Raw genomic sequence first — 20,748 nt, 5'->3', positions numbered from 1 at the left:
AGGTGGTATCTATTCTAGAGATCATTAACTCCTTGTCCCTTACAAGGAAGACATAGGCTATTTGCATTACCAGGCATGTATAGAGTGAGGTGGGGGTGCAGGTCCTAGCAAGAACAGAAACAGGATAAGAAGCAAAAGAAAAAAAATGCTTTTTTTTCTCATGGGGTCCCTTCTGTCTCCCCATCTCACTGGCAGGCCAAGGTTGAGGCCCGGGTGAAATCAGCAGTTAACAGAGAGTATGGACGGAGCTGAAGGCCCAACTGGCTCCAACTGCCCCCCAAAATAAAGAGCCAGCAGAAGCAGCCAGCCGGGGTGTTGCTGGGATCCCTGGACTCCTGACCCGAAGGGTGCTCACTCATCTTTAAACAAAGGAAAGAGAGGAAAAAGAGGAGGAACACGGATGAAAGCTCTGACCGTTACTCCTTTCTGTTCTCCCTAAACTTGCATTTGAGGAACTTGGCAAAGACACAGAAACTGATACCGTATAAATAACTACACTTGGTGCTTATCCCTCTGCCATCACTTGGGATTCCCAAGGCATTTGGATCCTTTGCCCTCCAGGACTGCTGCCCAAAAAATAGATGAAGATAGCCTAGCAGAATGTTGACTCGGGCATCATCGGAACACACAGTCCAAGTAGAAGGTCACAGCTCTGCCCGAGAGCCCAACCTGCTGACCCAAGCTGGCCTGTGTTTTGTTTGGATTCCCCTTTGGGGCTAATCCCCATCTCCTCGCCACGGGGGCTGGGGGTTAGCAGTATTCTGACCATGACGGTCTCTCATCCCAGGTGGGAACCTCTCTTACTGGGATCCTTAGAGTGGACAGCTGGGGCTTCTCGCCTAGCCAGGCCTGCGTGGCATCTGCTGCCCAGAAGGCTCTGTCCCTCCCCTTCTCACTCCCGGGTCCTCTGACATTCTCAGGATGGCTTCTGACTTAGCATTGGCTTTGCAAAAGGCAAAGCACCCAGTTGGACCCCATGTCCGCATTCTTGGCTTGTGGACATAAAGTGGGTTTTTGCAAACTTAACAAGTAGTTCTGTAACCTAAGGTTTTTGAGCTTTCAGTACACACACCTACTTTGCCCACCCTTTTCCTCCCGGCTTCCCCTCCTGCTGCAGATCAGGGCAATGTCTGCACAATCAGCCTTGTCCCTTGCATTGAAGGTGAGAAGGCTCGTGGTTCCCCTGAGGTGAAGCAGCACTCGGCTTGGGATCCAGCCGCCTGCAGAGATTCCTTGCATCTTATGGAGCTCTAAGCACAGAATTCCTTGAAAGCCATTTGCTTCAAGGCGCAGCTGGACCCCTCCTGCCTATCTCTTGCTCCTTGCCTTACAGGCCAAACCTCCCTGGGCAGCAATGAACTTGAAGGCAAACTGATCTTTTCTCTGGCAGAAACTGAGCTGCAAGGCTGGCATAGCCAAAAGGAGACATTGCAACCGAAGGGTAGCTCTCCCTCGGAGCAGCAGTTGGAAATGTGTTGATCTGAGCCCACAGGGGCTTGTACAATCAGTTCTCCTACTGAGAAAGTGGTGGGGTGCCCCCCCTGAGCTGAATGCCAGAGCCGGAGTCTCCTTAGAGTCCCTGGAGCACCAGCCTCCTTGCCGCATGGCCCCTGGCCAAGACCTGCCAGTCCGTGAGGTCTTCCAGGCATTGTTCGCTGGGGTATTGTCTGCACTCGGGGTGCTGTGCTTGAACCGCGCATGCATTGCAGGGTCAGCCCATGAAGTGTCCGTGTGGCGGAGCACGTGAATTAGAGCAGAGTGCGCCAGCAGCCCTGGGGTGCACACGTGTTCGTATGCACAAATAAAGGTCTATTTTGGAGCAGTCAGCTTCACAGACCTAGAAACAAAGCCGCTTTCTCCTCTGAACTTAAATAATTTGGAAAAAAATATACAATTTGTAAACTGCCTGGACATACTCAAGGAGACAGCAACTTGGCTCAGAGGAGAATCTTTGTTTTGGAGCATTCTGTTCCTGGCAGATTCAAATATGTCCTTTTTAAAAAGGAGAAGAAGAAGTTGGGCTGACTGAAGAAATTTCTATCTAGAGTCATGACTTTAAACGCTGTCTAAAATGTTCTTTGTGTGGATTTGGCCGTTAAAAAAAAAAAAAAGAACAGACCTGAAATTACTTTTTTCATTTCCTAGAATCCCTATTCATTGCCTTAGGAACATCATCTAGAACAAGAGAGCAGAGGAACATTCACAAAATGCAGAGAGAGTAGGAGCCGCCTTCCCCGAACCCAGCCTCCCTGCAGGTAACCAGGAAGGGTGATGAAGTCCAGCCAGCCACTCTGTAGTGACTTCTGCAGCATCTTCCACCACAGGCCCTATGACCACATGAATCATTTCAACTCCTTTTACAGGGACCTGGGATCCTGCCTGCCCAGATGGTCTAAGGGGCGGGCGGCCGAGGACTCAAAGCTAGGCTCCTCTGCATGCTGGCCCTTTGATTCTGAGAGCTCAGGGCAGCAGGGAGAGGCCCAGCAGGGCCCTGTTGTGAGGGGGACCGCAGGGTAGGAGCACAGGCAGGAGGCGAGTCTCAGTGCCACCCCCTGCCCCTCAACACTGCCCCTCCCACGGTTTCTGAAGAATCCTCTGCGGCACCCTTGTTTGTTCTTTCCTTACCAGAACGGCTCCGTCTTGGGCCCCTTTCTGTTATTTTCCCGTCTTCTCAGGTGTCCTTTGTGTTGGAAAAACACAAGACTGGGCAGAAACGCTCTGTGTAACCAGACCCCAGACTCAGGCCCCACGTGGGCCCCGCAGGTAATTCTGCCTGCCTGTGGCGGCCCGGGGCCCTGGGCTAAGAGCCGTGACTCCCGGGTTCTCTCCTCACTTCCCCACAGGTTCCTCCTGCGACCTCCGTAAATCCCTTCGTGTCCCCCTCCGCCACGGGGAAAGGACAAAACGTACTGTCCAGTCGTGTGCTTAAAACACTGAGAGATGTTCACGGAGATCAAGTGATTCTGGCAATGGCATGGGCTGTTTTTCCTTCTGACAGCTTCTGGCGTCAGGGGCTCTAAGCGTTTGTGTCCCTAGCAGGTGCTGTCATGATTCTGGCGTCCAGTGAGGCTGCAAATATGGAACACCACCTTCCCCCCGGTTTTACTGAGACAGGCGTGTTGAGGAAAGGCTGCCGGGCTGCCTGCGTGGAGGGCCCCCCACCCACCCCCGACCTCACTCCTCTGCCTCCGCAGCTGCCCGCTGGCCCAGCAGCTCTCCTTCCTGCGCACAGGCCTCCTGAGCAACCTCTACCTGCACACCCCCGACTGCCCTGTGGCCCTGCTGCAGTGGCTCTTCCAGGTGAGGTGCACAGACCTGCCACTAGGTGGCGGGAGCACGCTGGCCCGACAGCACGGGCAGGGCTGCTGAGGGGGAGGATGGGCATGTCCCTCTTCTGACTTTGGGTGCTGTGGGGTGTGACCCAGCCCGGGGCAAAAGGAGGGAGGGGGGCAACCTAGGATGCCCCCGTCGTCACGGAGTTCAAGGACCAGCCCATGGTCTCGCTCCACTTCCCACCAGAGCGTGTGCCTCATGCCGTGTGGCCAGAAGCCCTCTCTGTGACTCCCCGCTACTCAGCAGGTGCTTCCGTTTTGTCTAGGCTGCTCCTCGCTCGCTACTCCCAAGTCACAGGTCCGGGCCCTTGCAGCGCCCTTGGAAGTGTGAATGGCCCTCGTGAATTTACAGCTGGGTGTGTCCCGGGTGTTTGAGCGTTTGCCTCTCTCCGTGGAGTCGTAGGGGGCCTGGAAAAGAAGTCTAGAACAGCTGCCTCTGTCTTCCCCTTTCTTCTCTTGCCCGGGCTGCTGGAACGTTTTGCCTTGGGGCAACATGCATTCTGCCCTGGGCTTAAAACCTCCACCCTGAGAAAGAGCAGCCTGCATAGCCCAGGGACCAACTGCTGTCATCCGAACGCAAGGCATGAGGATGCTGGCCTTGGCCCCCACCCAGAGCCACCCCTGCCTGGGGATGGGCAGGTCACAAGTTCCAGCTGGTCTCATTCCTGCCAGTTGGGGCCTGGACCCCAGCTGTAAATTAGAGCCACCATGCAGGGTGGATTGTTCTAGGAACTCCTCAGCCTAGGCAGACTGGCTGCCTTCCAGAAAAGGCCCTCCAACTCTCTCCTCTCCCTTCTGGGATCCTTCCCATGGTGCCCCTCCCTGCCCGAGAGGAAAAAGTCCTGCTCAGCTCCTGGGGCTGAGTGTGGCTGCTCCCCTCGCCCCTCCCCCAGGCCTGATGGGACTGGCAGGCCTCGAACAGGAACAGTGCTACCATTCTTCTCTGCCCCTAGTCAGTGCAGCTTCTCTCGGCTCCTTGCACAGTATATGGCCAAATGCACAATCAGGCATTGGGAGGCACAAAGGGCCCATCTGAGACGTCGCCCACAGAGCGTCCTTGTGTGACCCTGACACAGCATGGAGTACCTTCCCTGTCAGTCAACACGGGAGCAGGGGGTGAGCCCTGCCCGGCTCTGCTGGCTCTTCTCCCACCACCGTCACCTCAGCAGGGGGCCAGAGAACAGAGGACCCAGCCCCATGGCTAGACAGACGCTAGGTGGGAATTCCAGCTCTGCCATGTACTACCCTGCGACCTTGGACAAGCTGTTTAATGCCAGCTCTCTGCCTCAGTTTCTTTGTAAACTGAGACCGACAGTCCCAGGTGAAGACTAAGTGAGGAATTCCTGTGACCTGCCTTGTCCATAAGGCCCAGGGCCTGGACATCATGGGAAAGGGATGATGTTAGCTCAAAGGTTCTGGTTCTCCACCTTCAGGAAGGAGAAACGAAAGTTCCTCCTCCCCCTACGGCTGAAGCCAGATAAGTGAAAAGGGTGCACTTGGCCTTGGGAGCCTTCTGGGCAAGACTCTGCCCAACATCTTTGTCTCTGGAGGGAGAAGGAGGAGCAGGGCACCTGAGGTCTTATAGGCCTTCGCAGGATGGACTCTTTCTATTGCACTTTGGAGGTTTTGCTACTTGGAACATATCTTCCTATAGTAACAGTGGCATTCATTCATTCATTCATTCATTCATTCTCAGGCATAGGTCAAGTTCCTGCTACATAGTAAGCTCTAGGGATAGAAAGATCTTGGAAATGGTGTCCCAGGTAAATGTGGCCACAGAATGTGGCCGTGGTGCTCAACCCACTTCAGAACCTCACATTGTTAGTGGGGAGTATGGTTGGGAGAAGGCAGAAATCCACGGGGGCTGCCTGAAACTGTTGGTGGGATTCTCCTAAAGGTTCCTGAGATCCAAGGGCAGGGATATGGCTGGGCCTCAGGAAAAGCTAGAATCAGGGGAAGGTTTAGGGTTCGAGGACAGGCCTCAGTTTCTCTCTGTTCACCAGGCTCCATGGCCAAGTTAATTCCCAGGAAGGAGAGTCTTATTGGCCCAAAAAAGGTTAAGTGACAACCCCCCTCCCCAGTCCAATCAAAAGCAGCTAAGTGAGTAGGGTCACTGGGCTGCTGGGGGCTCATATATATGCCTGGGGTTGATCTGAGAGCTAAGGGATAGGTGAGCTAGGCAGATTTCTCCAACCCCACTCATTCAGCTTTTTTGGGGGGAAGAACATCCTGAGTTCTCATGGAAACTAGATCCTGCTGCCCACCACCCTCCCTCCTCCTAGTGGAGTGTATGGTGGCCCCTGGGCGAATAGGCTTTGGGCTTAGCGCTCACGAATTACTAAGCTCGTCACTGGAGCCCTAGTGTGTACCTGGAGCAAGGTGAGCCTTGGCTGGGGAGGGTGGACAAAAGCGGGAAGCATATGCTGTCAGTGAATGTCTATTCTTGTTGGAAAACTGTAAGTATGAAGAAGTTACAAGAAGCTATGAGAGGAAGAGGAAGCAGAGTTCTGGTATCATAGGCCTGGGCCTTGGTGGTTTCCTGGAGGTTCCCTGGGGAGGGCTCCCAAGAGCCACACCTCCGGCCGAGGGAGAGCACCGGGGAGAAAGAGAAGCTGAGTGGCAGAGCACATTCAACAGGCCACAGCCAGTTCTGCAGGTACTCTGGAAACGGGGTGACCTTTTAGAGTTGTCCCAGTTGAGGCAAGGGGTCCAGGCCCTCGGACTCCGGTATTGGCCAGGCCAGACATCAGACTAAGGCTGCGCTCAGAGAGGGGGTGCGACCTTGACTGAGGCGCTCCCTCCCTGCAAGGTCAATGCTAGAGAGGGACTTGGCTCAGAGCTCTCAGCAAGCAACAGCCCCTGGAGATGAGAGCTTCAGGCCTGAAGAGGGGATGTGCCCAGAGTGTCCACACAACAGGCTTTGCTCAGCACTCTCAGAAGGATGGTATAACGTGCAGCATGGCTGACCACGGGCAGGAACAGAGCTGCCAAGGCGCTGCCCCACCTCTAAGGCCTGGCCTCCTCTGTGTGTCCCCAGGCTGGATGGCCCTGGGGGGAGGGGGCGGGGGGAGGGTGCTGGCCCATTGTTCATTTCCATGTCATGTTCTCTCCACATTGCAAATCCCCACCCTGATGACCTTCAGACTCAAGGAGCATTCAGGTAAAGTTTGAGTCAGATGGGTGACCTGCACCCCCCACCAGGTTATTTGAGGATCCGTACTCAGTACCAAGTCCTTCCCAGAGCCAGTGGCCTAAAATGACTGTAAGTTAAGGCAGTGACCTGGAAAGGATGTAAGAATCATGGAGAGTAGCTGACTTGTCATTGTCCAGCTGAGTGTACTTAGTGCTTTCGAGCTATGTCTCTTCCTCACACTGGCCTGTCCTGGAGGGGCATGGCTGTGGCCACAGGGAATGAGGGGCAGAAGGACCAAGACTCTCATACAGGGAGGTGGACAGAGTTTCAAGTCACATAGGCTTGGGATTGAATCCTGGCTTTGCTGCTTACTGGCTCTGTGACCCTGGGGAGGTTGCTTGACCCCTCTGAGCGTGATTTCTTCATCTGTAAAATGTCACTAAGGGCAATATCCTTCTACCATGTGGACTTGTGAGGGTTAAATGGGATTTATTTAATATGGAGTAATGAAGGTTTACTACTCTTATACCATACTACTATTATGCCAGCTAACCTAAACTGCTTTTTTTTTTTTTCTCTCCTCCTAGCTGTTGACATGGCCTCCAGAAACTTCTTCAGGAGCCTTTAGTCTCCTATGGGATCTCAGCATGGATGGGCTCTTCCATCAGTCTGGTCAGTACTAAGGAGCAGGGTGGAGACCTGAGCCCTGAGTACCCAAGCTCGAGAGCCTGCATAGTACACAGCTCTCAGCAGCCGTGGAGCCCAGCATGCAGGAGAGGTGCTGGTGGGGACATTGCGTCACCACAACATGGAGACATCAGGCCATCTTTGGCTCTGGCTCCAGTATTAGTAAAAAGCTGAGCCAACAGGCTCCTTGGCACCTTGATCTGGCTTCAGATCCATGTCACTGTGGCCAAGTGCAGGCTGACCTCACAGACTCTTGGGATCCCAGAACAGTCTGGAAGGTGAGTTTTCTGGATTTAAGGGGACAGCCTTGCCTCTGAGTTCTTCCTGAGAGCCCCAGTTTGCTCGGGTGGGTTTCAGGAACATCTGCATCAAGTCAGGGAAGCTCCTTGTGTTGGAGTCACGAAAGGGGAAGGCCTTGAAGCTGTGCCCCCACCAGCAGTCCCTCTTGGCTCCTAGGACATCGGAGAAGCCCCTAAGTTTGGTCCGGGCAAAAGTGAGAGCCTTGAGTCTATACCTTGGTCCTGGCATTGAAGGGGTGCTTTAAGTCATCTTTATAGTTGAGGATGTTCAGAGTTCCACAGAGCAATCAATTTCCCTTTAGTGGCTGTGCCCTTACCAGGCTGCCCTCATTTGGTACCTGAACCTAGACACTTGGGCACTGAAAAATATCATGTAGCCAGTGGAAAAGTGCTTACGGCAGACAAGGGGAGGGATTCACAAGTGTCTAGACCCCACCTTTGCCCACAGCTGTGGTCTGCCCACACCCCGCCCCCCGACTGAAACTCAAAAGCATGTAGCTCGGAAGGCCAGTCATGGACCCACGATGCACCCTGAAGCCCCTGCCTCACCAGCCCTTCAGATTTCTGCTTTTGTGCCTCTTGTACTTCAGGAGTTGGCTGAGCCGAGGCCCATCTGTCAAATGAGGGTATTCCAGACCCCTCCTGCTCCCCCCGCCCCCACCCTTCACCCCTCCATCTGCGCGCCGGGACCCTCGTAACTGAGGTCCTCTGAATAGCACTAGTCCCGGCGTCCCCATCCTTCTCATAGCCTCTGCCCCTGCAGCCTGGGCTGCCCTTTCTTGAGCCTCTGGGGCCTCCTCTGCGACATGCCTGCCCTTTGGGGGAACAGAGGCCTTCCTTGTCCTGCTCTTCTCCTCCACGCAGTGGTATGTGTCTCCTCCTGCAGGGGCAGAGGGGACGTCCCACTCTTCTCTGCTTCTTGCCACATTGTGCCCGATTTGCCCTCCCATCAGGAGGGGCCCGGAACCTGCTCTGGAGTTCTCGGCCAGGTCAGCTCTGGCTCCGGAACGTTTCTCATGGCATCACCTGAGAGCTCAGCCCAGGCTTCTCTTTCTCTCCCATTGGAATAGAGACTGGCCTAGAGAATTCCATGCCCAAGGTCGGGATCTTGACTGATTTGGGGAAAGTCAAAGGCCAGGTCCGCAAAAGAACCAGAAGCAGGACTTAAACATATGTGTACACCCACATTCAGAGTAGCATTGGTCACAATAGCCAAAAGGTGGAAGTAACCCAAATGTCACTGGAAGATGGGTGGATAAGCAAAACATGGTATGCACATGCAGCGGAGTACCATTCAGTGTTAGAAAGAAGGGAAGTTCTGACACGTGTTCCAATATGGATGAACTTTCAGGCCCTTGCGCTAAGTGAATAAGCCAGACTCAAAAGGACAAATACTTTCCACTTATGGGAAATACCTACAGGTGTCAAATTCATAGAGACAGAAGGTAGAATGGTGGTTGCCAGGACCCAGGGGAAGAGACAATGGAGAGTTAGTGTTTAATCGGTACGAAGTTTCAGTTTGGGAGGATGAGAAAGTTCTGGAGATGGACAGTGGTGACGGTTGTCCAACAATGGGGGTGTACTTAGCACCAATGAACTACACACTTCGAAATGGTTAAGAACATAAAGAAAACTTTATGTTATGTGTTTTTTACCAAAATTAAAAACAAGTTTAGAGACAAGAACTAGGGACCAACAGAGAACCTACCAAAAGCTGGAACTACAAATCAACCACCAGTTCAAGAAGCATGTGCAAGGTTAAGTTAGATCCAGGATTGATATAAAAGGAAGTCATGCTGCTCAGGATTCGTTAGCAACTTGAGGTGTTCTGCAGGTCCCTGTCCTCTGTGGGACACAGCCCCCTGAGGCAGAACCTTGAGCTGCCTTCCCTCCCATTTGGAACTATAATTGCTGTATGTGTTTTCAGGTTGCCTGGCCTTTAAGAGATTTGCATGTGTGTACATTTCCATTCTTTCCTGGAGTCTGTGGTGATTGGCTGCTTTTCCCAGACTATCCTGGGGAGGGTTTTACACTACTCCCTTTATCCCAGCATGCCTCCCAAGTAAAGGGGGAGCTAAGGCGGGCCCAGGCTTCAGAGAGTGGACTGTCACAGGTGTACTCTGGGTCACTGGGGCTGAGGGCTGAACAGAGTTCAGGTCCAGGGGTCACTGGAGTTTTGGGGTATGGTGGATACTGTTTTCCTAGATTGAGAAGAAGCCCAGGTCACCAGTTAGAGGTCCTTGGTGAGCTTGGAGAATGGGGTATTACAGAACACTGACATTTTTCACTGCAGGGGGTTTATGCATTTATTTAGAAAACATGCATTGAGTGTGTCCTGTATTCGGTACCTTGCTAGACAGCAGAGGGAGATACAGGGATGAATAAGGTGTGGTTCCTGCCCTCAGAAGGCTGACAGCCAAGTGGGAGGGGGTGAAATGTGCAATTACAACAGGAGATGGACACAGCCACAAAACTGGGAATTCCAAAGAGAGGAAGATTACTTCTAGCCAGGTGGGGTGGGGGGTGCGGGGAGGCCGGAGACAGGGAGGGCTTTGTAGGACAGAGGGCAGTTGATTCATCTCTCAAAAGATGTATAAGGCAGGGATTGCAAACTCACTTGCCTTTGGGGACCGAGCAAGTCCATGACTAGAGAGCTCTTGCCTTGTCTAAGAGGCTAGTCGGTCTGGTCTTGCCAGATCTCTCCGTTTTCAAGAGAAGCCGTGTTTTAGTTAGGATGTACTTTGGCTATAAGTAACAATTAAGAGAATTAAATACCCAATTAAGAGAAGTTTATTATCTCACATGACAAGAAATCCAGAGGTGAGGGCTTCTGTGGTATATTCAGCAGATCTGCAGTATCAGGGCTCTGGCTTAGCTTCTATGTCTCCCTTCTCACTACTACTCCTCAAGGTTGCAAAATGGCTGCCATAACTCCAAGCATCATCATGTTCTCATGACACAGCAGTTCAAGGCAGAAAGAAGGGTGGAGGAGACGTCATTCCTTCTCGTACTTTTCTCTCTTTTTGTCAGGACACTCCATTTTGTTTCATTAGACAGAACTGGGTCACAGGTTTTAGAGGACACTTGCCATGTTTTCTGACTGTCTGGTGCCCTTGGACACCCTGGCTATGTTTGAAGAATTTTTAGCTTCATGATCCTAACCCTCCAGGGTAGAATCCTGGAGACTCACTCTTCCAGCCTCCTTTCAAATACTTGAATTTTTAGTTTTGGATTTTCCAGTTAGTTCTGTATAATTTTTTAAATAGTTTCTATTTCTCTACTGTGATTTCTTATTTGTTCATTCAATATGAGCATATTTTCATTTACCACTTTGAGCATAGCTGTAAAACCTTTAAAATCCTTGTCTGTAATTATAACATCTGGATCATCTAATTCATTAACATGGAAAATTAAGTATGAAAGTGAACATTTATTTAGAATGAGTAGAGAAATCATACTAAATACTACCTTGGGAAGTTCAGGTCCCACTCTCCTGGATATCTTTAGGATATTTTCCAGAAATGTTCATGTAGAAATGCCCACTGGTTGTAGCCTGCTTCCCTACCTAACCTAGAAATTCATAGGGGGGCCGTGCAAGGGAGGGCCCCAGAACTTAAGCTTCATTAACTTTATAGTCAATTGGCTTAAGACACATAATAAACTGTTTTCTGTTCAAATAGCTAGCGCTTTTCTCTGTTGCCTGTGGTTCGGAGCTCTGACTGCTCCAGTAGCACCCCAGACCAATCCCTGCAGAGGTAAGTGGGATGACATGGTTCATCCACTGAGGTGGACTGGGTTCCCTTAACAGGGAGGAAGGGGAGCATGGTTGTTGGATCAGCAGCCAGCAGAATCTGTCTTAGCCAGAATACCGACATTTATGTGAAATCTCCTCTTGGAACTTATTCAGTTAAAAGACCAAACCCCCAAGCCCCCACTGTGAACCCATCTGCAGGCTCTGTTCGACTGTAGATGGAATACAGCTCCACTGGTTTGCAGCCCTGGGGGTAGGATTCAGGTGTGGAGAGATGCAAGGGAAGCAGGAAGCAGTGGGAACAAAGACAAGGAGGAGGGGAGAGTAGGACTTCCTTAAAGGGGGCAGAGTAGGGGATGTTTGGGGCCAGAGCTTAGAGGACAGTGGGGGCCATTGTAGACACAGTGAAGCTTTATTAATATTTATTAAGACTGGTACAGAATTGGAGTTGTTTAGATGTAATTCACACACCATGTAATTCACCCTTCTAAAGTGTATGATTCAATATGATTAATAGAGTTGCTCAGCTAAAATCACTATCTAATAATTCCAGAACATTTTCATCACCCTAGAAAAACTCATACCCATCAGTGGTCATTTCCCACACCCCTCCTCCCAGCACCTGCAAACCCCAATCTACATTCTTTCTCCATGAACTTGCTTATTCTGGACATTTCATATAACTGGAATTATACAATATGCAACCTTTGGGCTTTTTTAAAAGATTTTATTCATTTGAGGACTCCTGGATGGCTTAGTTGTTAAGCGTCTGCCTTCGGCCCAGGTCGTGATCCCAGGGTCCTGGGATCAAGCCCCGCTTCGGGCTCCCTGCTCAGAGGGGAGCTTGCTTCTCGTCCTGCTCCCCCTGCTTGTGCTCACTCTCTCTCAAATGAGAGAGAGAGCAAGCGAGCAAAAGAGAACAAGCGGTGGGGGGTAGTGTAGAGGGGCAGAGGTAGAGGGAGAAACAGACTCCCTTCTGAGCAGGGAGCCCTGACATGGGGCTCGATCCCAGCACCCTGGGATCACGACCTAAGCCGAAGGCAGGCGCCCAACCAACTGAGCCACCCACCCGCCCCAATATGCAACCTTTTGTGTCTGGCTTCTTTCACTTAGCATCATGTTTGCAAAGTTCATGCACCCTGTAGCATGTATTAGTACTCCATTCTTTTTTATGGCTGAATAATATTCCATTATATAGATATACCATCTTTTATCCATTCATCTGTTGAAGGACACTTGGGTTGTTTCCACATTTTGGCTATTGCAAATAATGCTACTATAAACATTTGTACACAAGTGTTTATGGGGACATAAGTTTCAGTTCTCTTGGGTGTACACTTAAGAGTGAAATTGCTGGATCATATGGTGACTATATGGTTGGTTTTTTGAAGGACTGCCAAACTATTTTCTGAAGTGGCTGCATCCTTTTACATTCCTACCAACTGTGTATGAGGCTTCCAGTTTCTTTACACCCTTGCCAACATTTGTTATTGTCCATCTTTTAATAGCCAAGCTAGTGGGTGTTAAGTGCTATCTTGTGGTTTGGATTTACATTTCTCTAATGACTAAGGATGTTCAGCATTTCATGTACTTAGTGGCCATTTGTATATCTTCTCTGGGGAAACATCTATTTAAGTGCTTTGCCCATTTTTTGATTGGGTTGTTGGGTTCTTTTTTTGTTGAGTTGCAGGAGTTCTTCATAGACTCTAGATACTAGACCCTTACCAGATATATGATTTGCAGATATCTTCTCCCATTCTGTGGTTTATCTTCTCACTGTCTTGATGGTAGACTTTGATGCACACGGTTTTTTTTTTTTTCAGTTTAGTTTAGTTTTTTTTTTTTTTTTTTTTTGCTTTTAAGTAGGTTCCACACTGGGTGCCCCTGATGCACAAGTTTTAAATTTTGATAAAGCCTAATTTATCTATTTTTTACCATTGCCTGTGCTTTTGGTGTCAAACAAAGCACCATTTCCTAGTCCAAGGTCATGAATATTTTTCTGTTATGTTTCCTTATTAAAGTTTTATAGTTTTAGCTCTTGCATTTAGCTCTTTGGTCCATTTTGAGTTGGTTTTTTTATGTGGTGTGAGACAAGGGTCCAGCTTTATTCTTTTGCATGTGGATATCCACTTGCTGAAAAGCACTGTTTGTTGAAAAGACTCTTCTTTCTCCATTGAGTTGGCATTCTTGTTGAAAATCAATTGACCATAGATGTATGAGTTTATTTCTGGATTCTCATTTCTATTCCATTGATTTTTTTTAAAAAAGATTTTATTTATTTATCTGAGAGAGCAAGAGAGCCTGAACACAGAGGGAGAGAGAGAAGCAGACTCCCCACTGAGCAGAAAGCCCTATGTGGGGCTCGATCCCAGGAGCCTGAGATCGTGACCGGAGCCGAAGGCAGACGCTCAACTGACTGAGCCACCCAGGAGCCCTTATTCCATTGATTTATATATCTTTATGCCAGTACCCCCAGTTTTTTGTTTTTTTTTTTTTTTTTTGAGAGAGTGAGCATGAGCTGGGGTGGGAGGGGCAGAGGGAGAGAGAGAATCTTCTTTTTTCTATTTAGAATGCAACTTTCTTTTTTTCTAATTTAAATTCAATTAGCCAACATATAGTACATCATTAGTTTTTGATGTAGTGTTCAGTGATTCATTAGTTGTGTATAACAGCCAGTGCTCATCACATCACATGCCCTCCTTAATGCCCATCACCCAATTACCCCATCCCCCTCTCCAGAGAGAGAGAGAGAATCGTAAGCAGGCTATGCACTCAGTATGGAGCCCAGCGTGGAGCTCAATCTCACTACCCTGAGATCATGACCTGAGCCAAAATCAAGTGGGGCACTTAACCCGGAGACACCCAGGTGCCCAGTATCCAAATTCTTGATCACTGCAGTTTGCAGTGTTAAAATTGGGAGTGTGAGTCTTCCAGCTTTGCTCTTTCAGAATTATTTTGGCTATTCTGGGTCTCTTGTATTTCCATATCAATTTTAGGATGGTTTATCAACCTCTGCAAAAATGACAGCTGGGGTTTTGATAGTGATTGTGTTGAATCTGTAGATAACTTTGAGTACTACGGCCATCTTAATAATATTGAGTCTTCCAATCCATGAATATGGGATATCTTTCCATTTACTTAGATCTTTCATTTCTTCCAATACTGTTTTGTGGTTCTCAGTGTGTAAGTCTTATATTTGTTAAATTTATTCCTAAGTATTTTATTTTTTTAAAAGATTATTTATTTGAGAGATAGAGCACAAGCAGTGGGGGGAGGAGCAGAGGGAGATGGAGAAACAGACTCCCCGCTGAGCAGAAAGCCCCATGTGGGGCTCGATCCCAGAACCCTGGGATTATGACCTAAGCCGAAGGCAGACGCTTAACCAACTGAGCCACCCAGGCACCCCTTATTTTTGATGCTATTATAAATGGAATTATTTTCTTCATTTTCTTTTCATATTGTTCCTTGCTGATGTATAGAAAGAGAACAGATTTTTGTATACAGACCTTATATTCTTCAACCTTGCTGAACTCGTTTATTAGCTCTAATCATTTTTTTAATGGCAGAATTTGGTTTTGAAAGCAAACATGTTCTTGTGCAACTAATTGCTTAAAAGAAATGACTTCATGTTTCTTTAACAAACATGCTTTGGCCGTGCCAACGTAGGACTGGCCAGTAAGTCTGCCAAGCACACTGAGTAGGCAGCAGTGCCTGGAAAAAAGGAGCTCCATCAATGAGATCGAAACACTTGAGAGAAGGAGGAAAACACGCGTAGGTTCTGTCCCGTTAGCTTCCAAGACAATGTTGTTCATTCTTATCTACCCCTTCCATTCCCTACCAGCTTCTATAATATTTGTGTAGGAGGGGAAGAATATAACAAAATAAAATGACCCTGGCCAGTACATTCTTTGGATATTTTTTTTTTTTTAAGATTTCATTTGACAGAGAGAGACAGTGAGAGAGGGAACACAAGCAGGGGGAGTGGGAGAGGGAGAAGCAGGCCTCCCGCGGAGCAGGGACCCCAATGCGGGGCTCGGTCCCAGGACCCTGGGATCATGGCCTGAGCTGAAGGCAGACGCTTAACGAATGAGCCACCCAGGTGCCCCCATTCTTTGGACATTTTTTAAGTGAGTGAGAAATTTAGTTCTCAGAACGAATTAGTTTCATTTTCACGAGCAGTGTCTTTGGACACTTTGTTCTTCCTCACATGGTCACCATGCTTTTTCCCTTTGTCCCTGGGGCTCCAGTATTACAGTCATTGGGGCTTTGGGGCTCTCTGGGACAGGCTCCTGTTTTGTGGGTCACTTTTCTTTTTCTTGTATTCTGTCTCCCTCCTTCTCTACCCTCCTTCCTTATTCCCTCTCAGATAATATTTATAAGACTGCTGCTTATAAAAAGAATAAAACAAAACAAAGACCAATAACCTCACTAGCTAGGTAACCCCTGTTGTTAATCTTAAAGTATTCTATGTATCAAGTGCAGAAAATCCAAATATTAGAGACAGGTGCAAGCTGAAAAGTGAAAGCCTCCCTGCCTACCCACTCCCCAGGCCACCTCTCCCCAGATAGTCATTATTAAGAGTCATTATTTCTTGTGATGATTTCCAGGAGCAAAAGCCATGTAATACATATACAATCCACAGTCCACATAATCCATGTTTTTGTATTTATGGATTTACACCGTATTTCTTCTGACACTTTGGTATTCATCTGAAGTTACCTCCAGCAGAGAGTTAATCTTGGGCCTTACCAGCTCTCTCCCCTGGATATCAGGAGAGGCCGCAGCCCACATAACACAAGTCAGACAAGATTTTCTAGACCGGGGTCTCCAGTGTGGAGGACGCTTGAGGTGGGATATGCCATCAGGTGCAAAAAGAAAACATTAATACCTATATTTACATTTTAGCCCATCTTTTTTTTTTTTAAGTTTTATTGACATGTGTAATTGACATACATTGCAATTTATACACTTCACATATGTATATATCCATAAAACTGTCATCATCATCCAAATAATGATGTCCATTGCCCTCATAGTTTTCTTGTGCTTCTTTGTAATTAATTTCTCTCCTTCCCCTTTTGTCTGTAGAAAACCGCTAATCTACTTTCTTTCACTACAGATCAGTTTGCATTCTCTAGAATTTTATATAAATGGGTGGAATCACACAGCAGGTACTCTTTTTTGGGGGGGTGTCTGGCTTCTTTAACTCAGGATAATTATTTTGAAATCCATCGATCTTGTTGTGTGTCTCAGTACTTTATTCCTTTTCATAGCTGAGTACTATTTCATTGTATGGATATCCTATCCCTACTAATGACATTTTGGGTTTGGTTTTGCTTTCAGTTTGGGAGCTATTAAAATCTGCTATAAACATTCTTTTTTTTTTTTTAAGATTTTATTTATTTATTTGACAGAGACACAGCGAGAGAGGGAACACAAGCAGGGGGAGTGGGAGAGGAAGAAGCAGGCTTCCCGCTGAGCAGGGAGCCTGATGCGGGGCTCGATCCCAGGACCCTGGGATCATGACCTGAGCCAAAGGCAGATGCTTAACGACTGAGCCACCCAGGCGCCCCTCCTATAAACATTCTTATGCAGGTCTTTGTGTATACATCTGCTTTCTTTCCCCTTGAGGTAAATAATGGATAGGCTGGGTCATATGATAAATGTTTAAGTTCTTTTTTTAAGTGTTTATTTATTTTTTCTTTAGTAATCTCTGCACCCGGTGTGGGGCTCAAACTTGTGCCCCCTCAAGATCAAAAGTTGCATGCTCTTCCAACTGAGCCAGCCAGGTGCCCCTATTGATATTTTATAGTTGGTGCTTTTAGTGTCATATTTAAGAAATACTTGTGAAGGGTTGCCTGGGTGGGTGAGTTGGTTAAGTGTCTGCCTTCAGCTCAGGTCATGATTCCAGGGTCCTGCATCAGGCTCCTCACTCAGCAGGGAGCCTGCTTTTCCCTCTGCCTGCCGCTACCCTCCTGCTTGTGCATGCGCCCTCTCTCTCTCTGACAAATAAATAAATAAAATCTTTAAAAAAATGAATTGTTTTCTTAATTTCATTTTCAAATTGTTTGTTGATAGTGTACTGATGTATAAGTGATTTTTGCATATTGATCTCTTATGCTATAACCTTGATAAACCCCTACTTTGTTGAGAATTTTTATCAGGAGTGGATGTTAGATTTTGAGATGATTATGTGGTTTTTCTTCTTCAGTCCCTTAATATGGTGAATTACATTGATTTTTGAATGTTTGTTTATTCATCCTTGCATTCTGGAATAAATCCTACTTGGTCATGATGTATTAATTTTGTATGTATTTTTGGATTCAATCTGGTAACTTTTTGTTGAGAACTCAACATTTATGTTCATGAAGGATATTAGTCTGTAGTTTTCTTTTTCTGGTTTTGGTATCAGAGTAATACTGGCTTCATAGAATGTGTTAGGAGGTATTTCCTCTTCTTCAATATTCTGGGAGAGTTTGTATAGAACTGGTATTATCTCTTCCTTAAATGTTTGGTGAAATTAGCCAGTTGAGCCATCTGGGCCTTGAGTTTTCTTTATGGGAAGATTTTTAATTACAAATCCAATTGTTAAAAATAGATATATGGCTATATATATTACCTGTTTCTTCTTGAGTGAGCTCTGTTAGTTTGTGTCCATTTCACCTAAATTGTCAAATTTATCAGCATAGGTTTGTTCATAATATTCCCTTATTATCTTTTTAATGTCTGTTGGATCAGTGATGATGACCTCTCATTCTGATACTGGTAATTTGTGTTTCTTTCTTCTTCAGTCAGATCAGTTGGGTTTCAGGTTTATCAGCTTTATTGATCCCAAAGAACAAGCTTTTGGTTTCGTTGATTTTCCTTAGAGCTTTTCTGTTTTCTGTTTTACTGATTTCTGCTCTTACCTTTATTTCCTTTCAAATTCTTGTTTGGAGTTTGATCTGCTCTATTTTCTCCCAGTATTTTAAGGTGGAAACTTAAATCATAGTAGCTCGTCTTTTTTTTATTTGTGTGTCAAAAGTAGCTCATCTTCTTCTTCTTTTTTTTTTTAAGACTTTATTTTTAAGTAATCTCCACACCCAACATGGGGCTCGAACTCACAACCATGCGATCAAGAGTTGCATGCTCCACCGATTGAGCCAGCCGGGTGCTCCAAAGCTCATCTTTTTTAAATTCACCTTTTAACACATACATGGCCTATTAGCATCAAAGTACATTTGTAGAGCTTATAAATGTATATTTGTTAGAGGTATAAATTTAAAAAACTTTAATGATGGATATGCACCATCAGGAAAGTTTTAGGGAGCAGCAGAAGCATTCTTTGATTGGAGCTGCAGGCTGATGCCTTCCTAGGAATTTTGACATACTGTGGGAACATGGGGATGCATGACGGGTGACAGAGCATAGGATGGGGTGGATGGAGTGGAGACAGGATGTCTGACATTCGCTCCCTTGGGAAGAACCCTACAGCAACATGGAGCAGCGTCAGGACACAGATGGAGCTCGGCAGTCCGACTGTCAGAGTCCTCCGAGTGGCCAGCACTGAGCACTCAGGATCGTTTTCAGAGTTGGCAGTAATAACATCGGTGAAGCACCAGGTGTAGAGTGGACACTCAAAATACAATAGCTATTATCAAAGCAAAAACATATTTCTTTATGACTCAGAGATCGTTAGATAAAACCACAGGAGCTAAGCAGCACAAATACTCTGCTCCCTCTTCTTAATTCTTCTAGTTCTGTTTTGGCCATTCCTGTCTCACTCTAGTCTCAGATGATTGGTTTTAGGTTTTCTTTTTCTTTTCTCAGATGGCTTTTAAGCAGCCAAAAATCCCTCAGTCTATCTGTTCAGTTGACGCTTTCTGCCCTTCACTGTCTTATTAGTTGTCCTCACTTCCCCTGACCTGCCCTTTCATGGTGCTCGGGAGAGTCTCCCGCAGGGCTGGTCGGAGCAACCCATCCAGAGCCTCCTGCAGCCTCCCGGGGTAGAGGCCCTGCCTGAGAACAGCTGCCCCTGGGGCTCCACGCAGCCTGGGACCCCATGTCCGTGGTACCGGTGGCGATCCACATACAAGGAGCACTTCTGTGCAGGGCCCAGAGCCCAGCCCTCTTTTCATGTGGGGGTGACCTTCACTCCCGACTTCACAGGGCAGGTGCCTCTCTGCCCGGGCCAAGGAGGGAAGCTGGGATCCAGCTGCACTCTTAATCCTCACACTGGTACTGTGAGAACACGGTGCAGACCCAAAGGAGCAGGCAAACCCCATGAGGACCACCCTGGAGAGCCCAGCACCCCAGCCCCCTCAGAGCTGTCATTTGCTGGGCCTGGGCCCTTCAAAGTCTCCAGTTGGAACGCGACAATAACAGTAATTCAACTTCAGAATTGATCTTCATTTTAAAAGCATATTATTGTCTGTTGTGATAATAAAAGTCATTTCCTTGAAAATAATAGCTCACATTTCTAGAGAGCTGGTGCCAGACCCTGAGCGCAGGGCTTGGCCTATCTCATTTAATCACCACAACAAAATCCTCCAAGTAGATACTGTGATTTTCCCTTTTCGCAGATAATCAGGGGGCTGGAAAACCCAAGCTTCACACGATTTGTATGACCCACAGTCTCCGAGGTGGGGGGCTGGACCCCCGGTTCCAGCTCACTTTATCTTCTCTGTCTCGCTCTCTGTGCTCCAAAGTGCAGGGACTGTGGCTTCGCTTGTCTTCATTTTGTCTCCCTCTTGAGCTCCTGGCGGCTGCAGGAGCTGGTACACAGTAGGACTCAGGTGGTATTTGTTCAGTGTGCCGCTGAGTGTCGGGGAATGTGTGATTTGCCCACAGCAACACATGGGCGTCTTTTCCTACCAGCCCCTCTGATCCTGTGCATTGTGTCAACTGGGGAGCTGCGTGCACGGGCCAGACTCCAGACGTGCTGTGAGGCTGTCCGAGGTCAGAAGGTGGGATCCGCTGGCCCTGGGGGGACAGGCGTGTGTGTGATACCCCAGCCCAGTGGGCATTGCCCTCGTGTCCCTGCCGGGTTGTGCGGCACTGCTCCGTGGCTGCTGCTGAGCCCAGGTGGGTCAGCTCCGCCACCTCTGCCACAGCGCCTGGCACGGACTGGTAAAGCTCCCAGGTGATCCTAATGTGCAGCCAGGCTGAGAAAGTGCCAGGTTATGAGGACTTTGGCCAAGTGCATAAACCTCATGCAGTCATAGGGCAAGCATTTCTTCACGTTTGTCTTTCAGACCCTGATCAGAAATCTCCGTGGCTCCCCTAGAGCTCAGCCTCTAGCCGCCAGTTTTCAGTTGTGTCTGAACTTTAAACAGGACCAAGGCTTGGGTCCTGCTCTCAGAGACTGGCCTGGAGTACAGCCCTGAGAGGGGCATTCTAAAACCTCCCCAGATGGGCGCCTGGGTGGCTCAGTTGGTTAAGTGACTGCCTTCGGCTCAGGTCATGATCCTGGAGTCCTGGGATCGAGTCCCACATCGGGCTCCCAGCTCAGTGGGGAGCCTGCTTCTCCCTCTGACTCTCTCCCCTCTCATGCTGTTTCTCTCTCGC

The 20,748-nt window shown here is 48.1% G+C and overlaps 1 protein-coding gene across 7 annotated transcripts in view; it reads left to right on the top strand.

Annotated features, from left to right (window-relative positions):
• The window catches only part of FAM178B (family with sequence similarity 178 member B), a 105,912-nt gene that overhangs the window by 31,954 nt on the left and 53,210 nt on the right, over positions 1–20,748 (top strand). For 6 of the 7 annotated variants that reach the window (XM_027622976.1, XM_027622977.1, XM_027622974.1 and 3 more), the window contains 2 exons: positions 3,195–3,300; positions 7,053–7,137. In XM_027622976.1, coding sequence (XP_027478777.1) covers positions 3,195–3,300; positions 7,053–7,137 — 191 coding nt within the window. Of the gene's footprint in view, positions 1–2,120; positions 2,256–3,194; positions 3,301–7,052; positions 7,138–20,748 lie in introns of those variants that run through there. The other variant, XM_027622979.1, reaches the window with a different exon arrangement.

This window comes from Zalophus californianus, chromosome 8 (assembly GCF_009762305.2).
Source record: "Zalophus californianus isolate mZalCal1 chromosome 8, mZalCal1.pri.v2, whole genome shotgun sequence".
Taxonomy (NCBI): domain Eukaryota; kingdom Metazoa; phylum Chordata; class Mammalia; order Carnivora; family Otariidae; genus Zalophus; species Zalophus californianus.
This window is presented reverse-complemented; position numbering and strand designations above follow the sequence as displayed.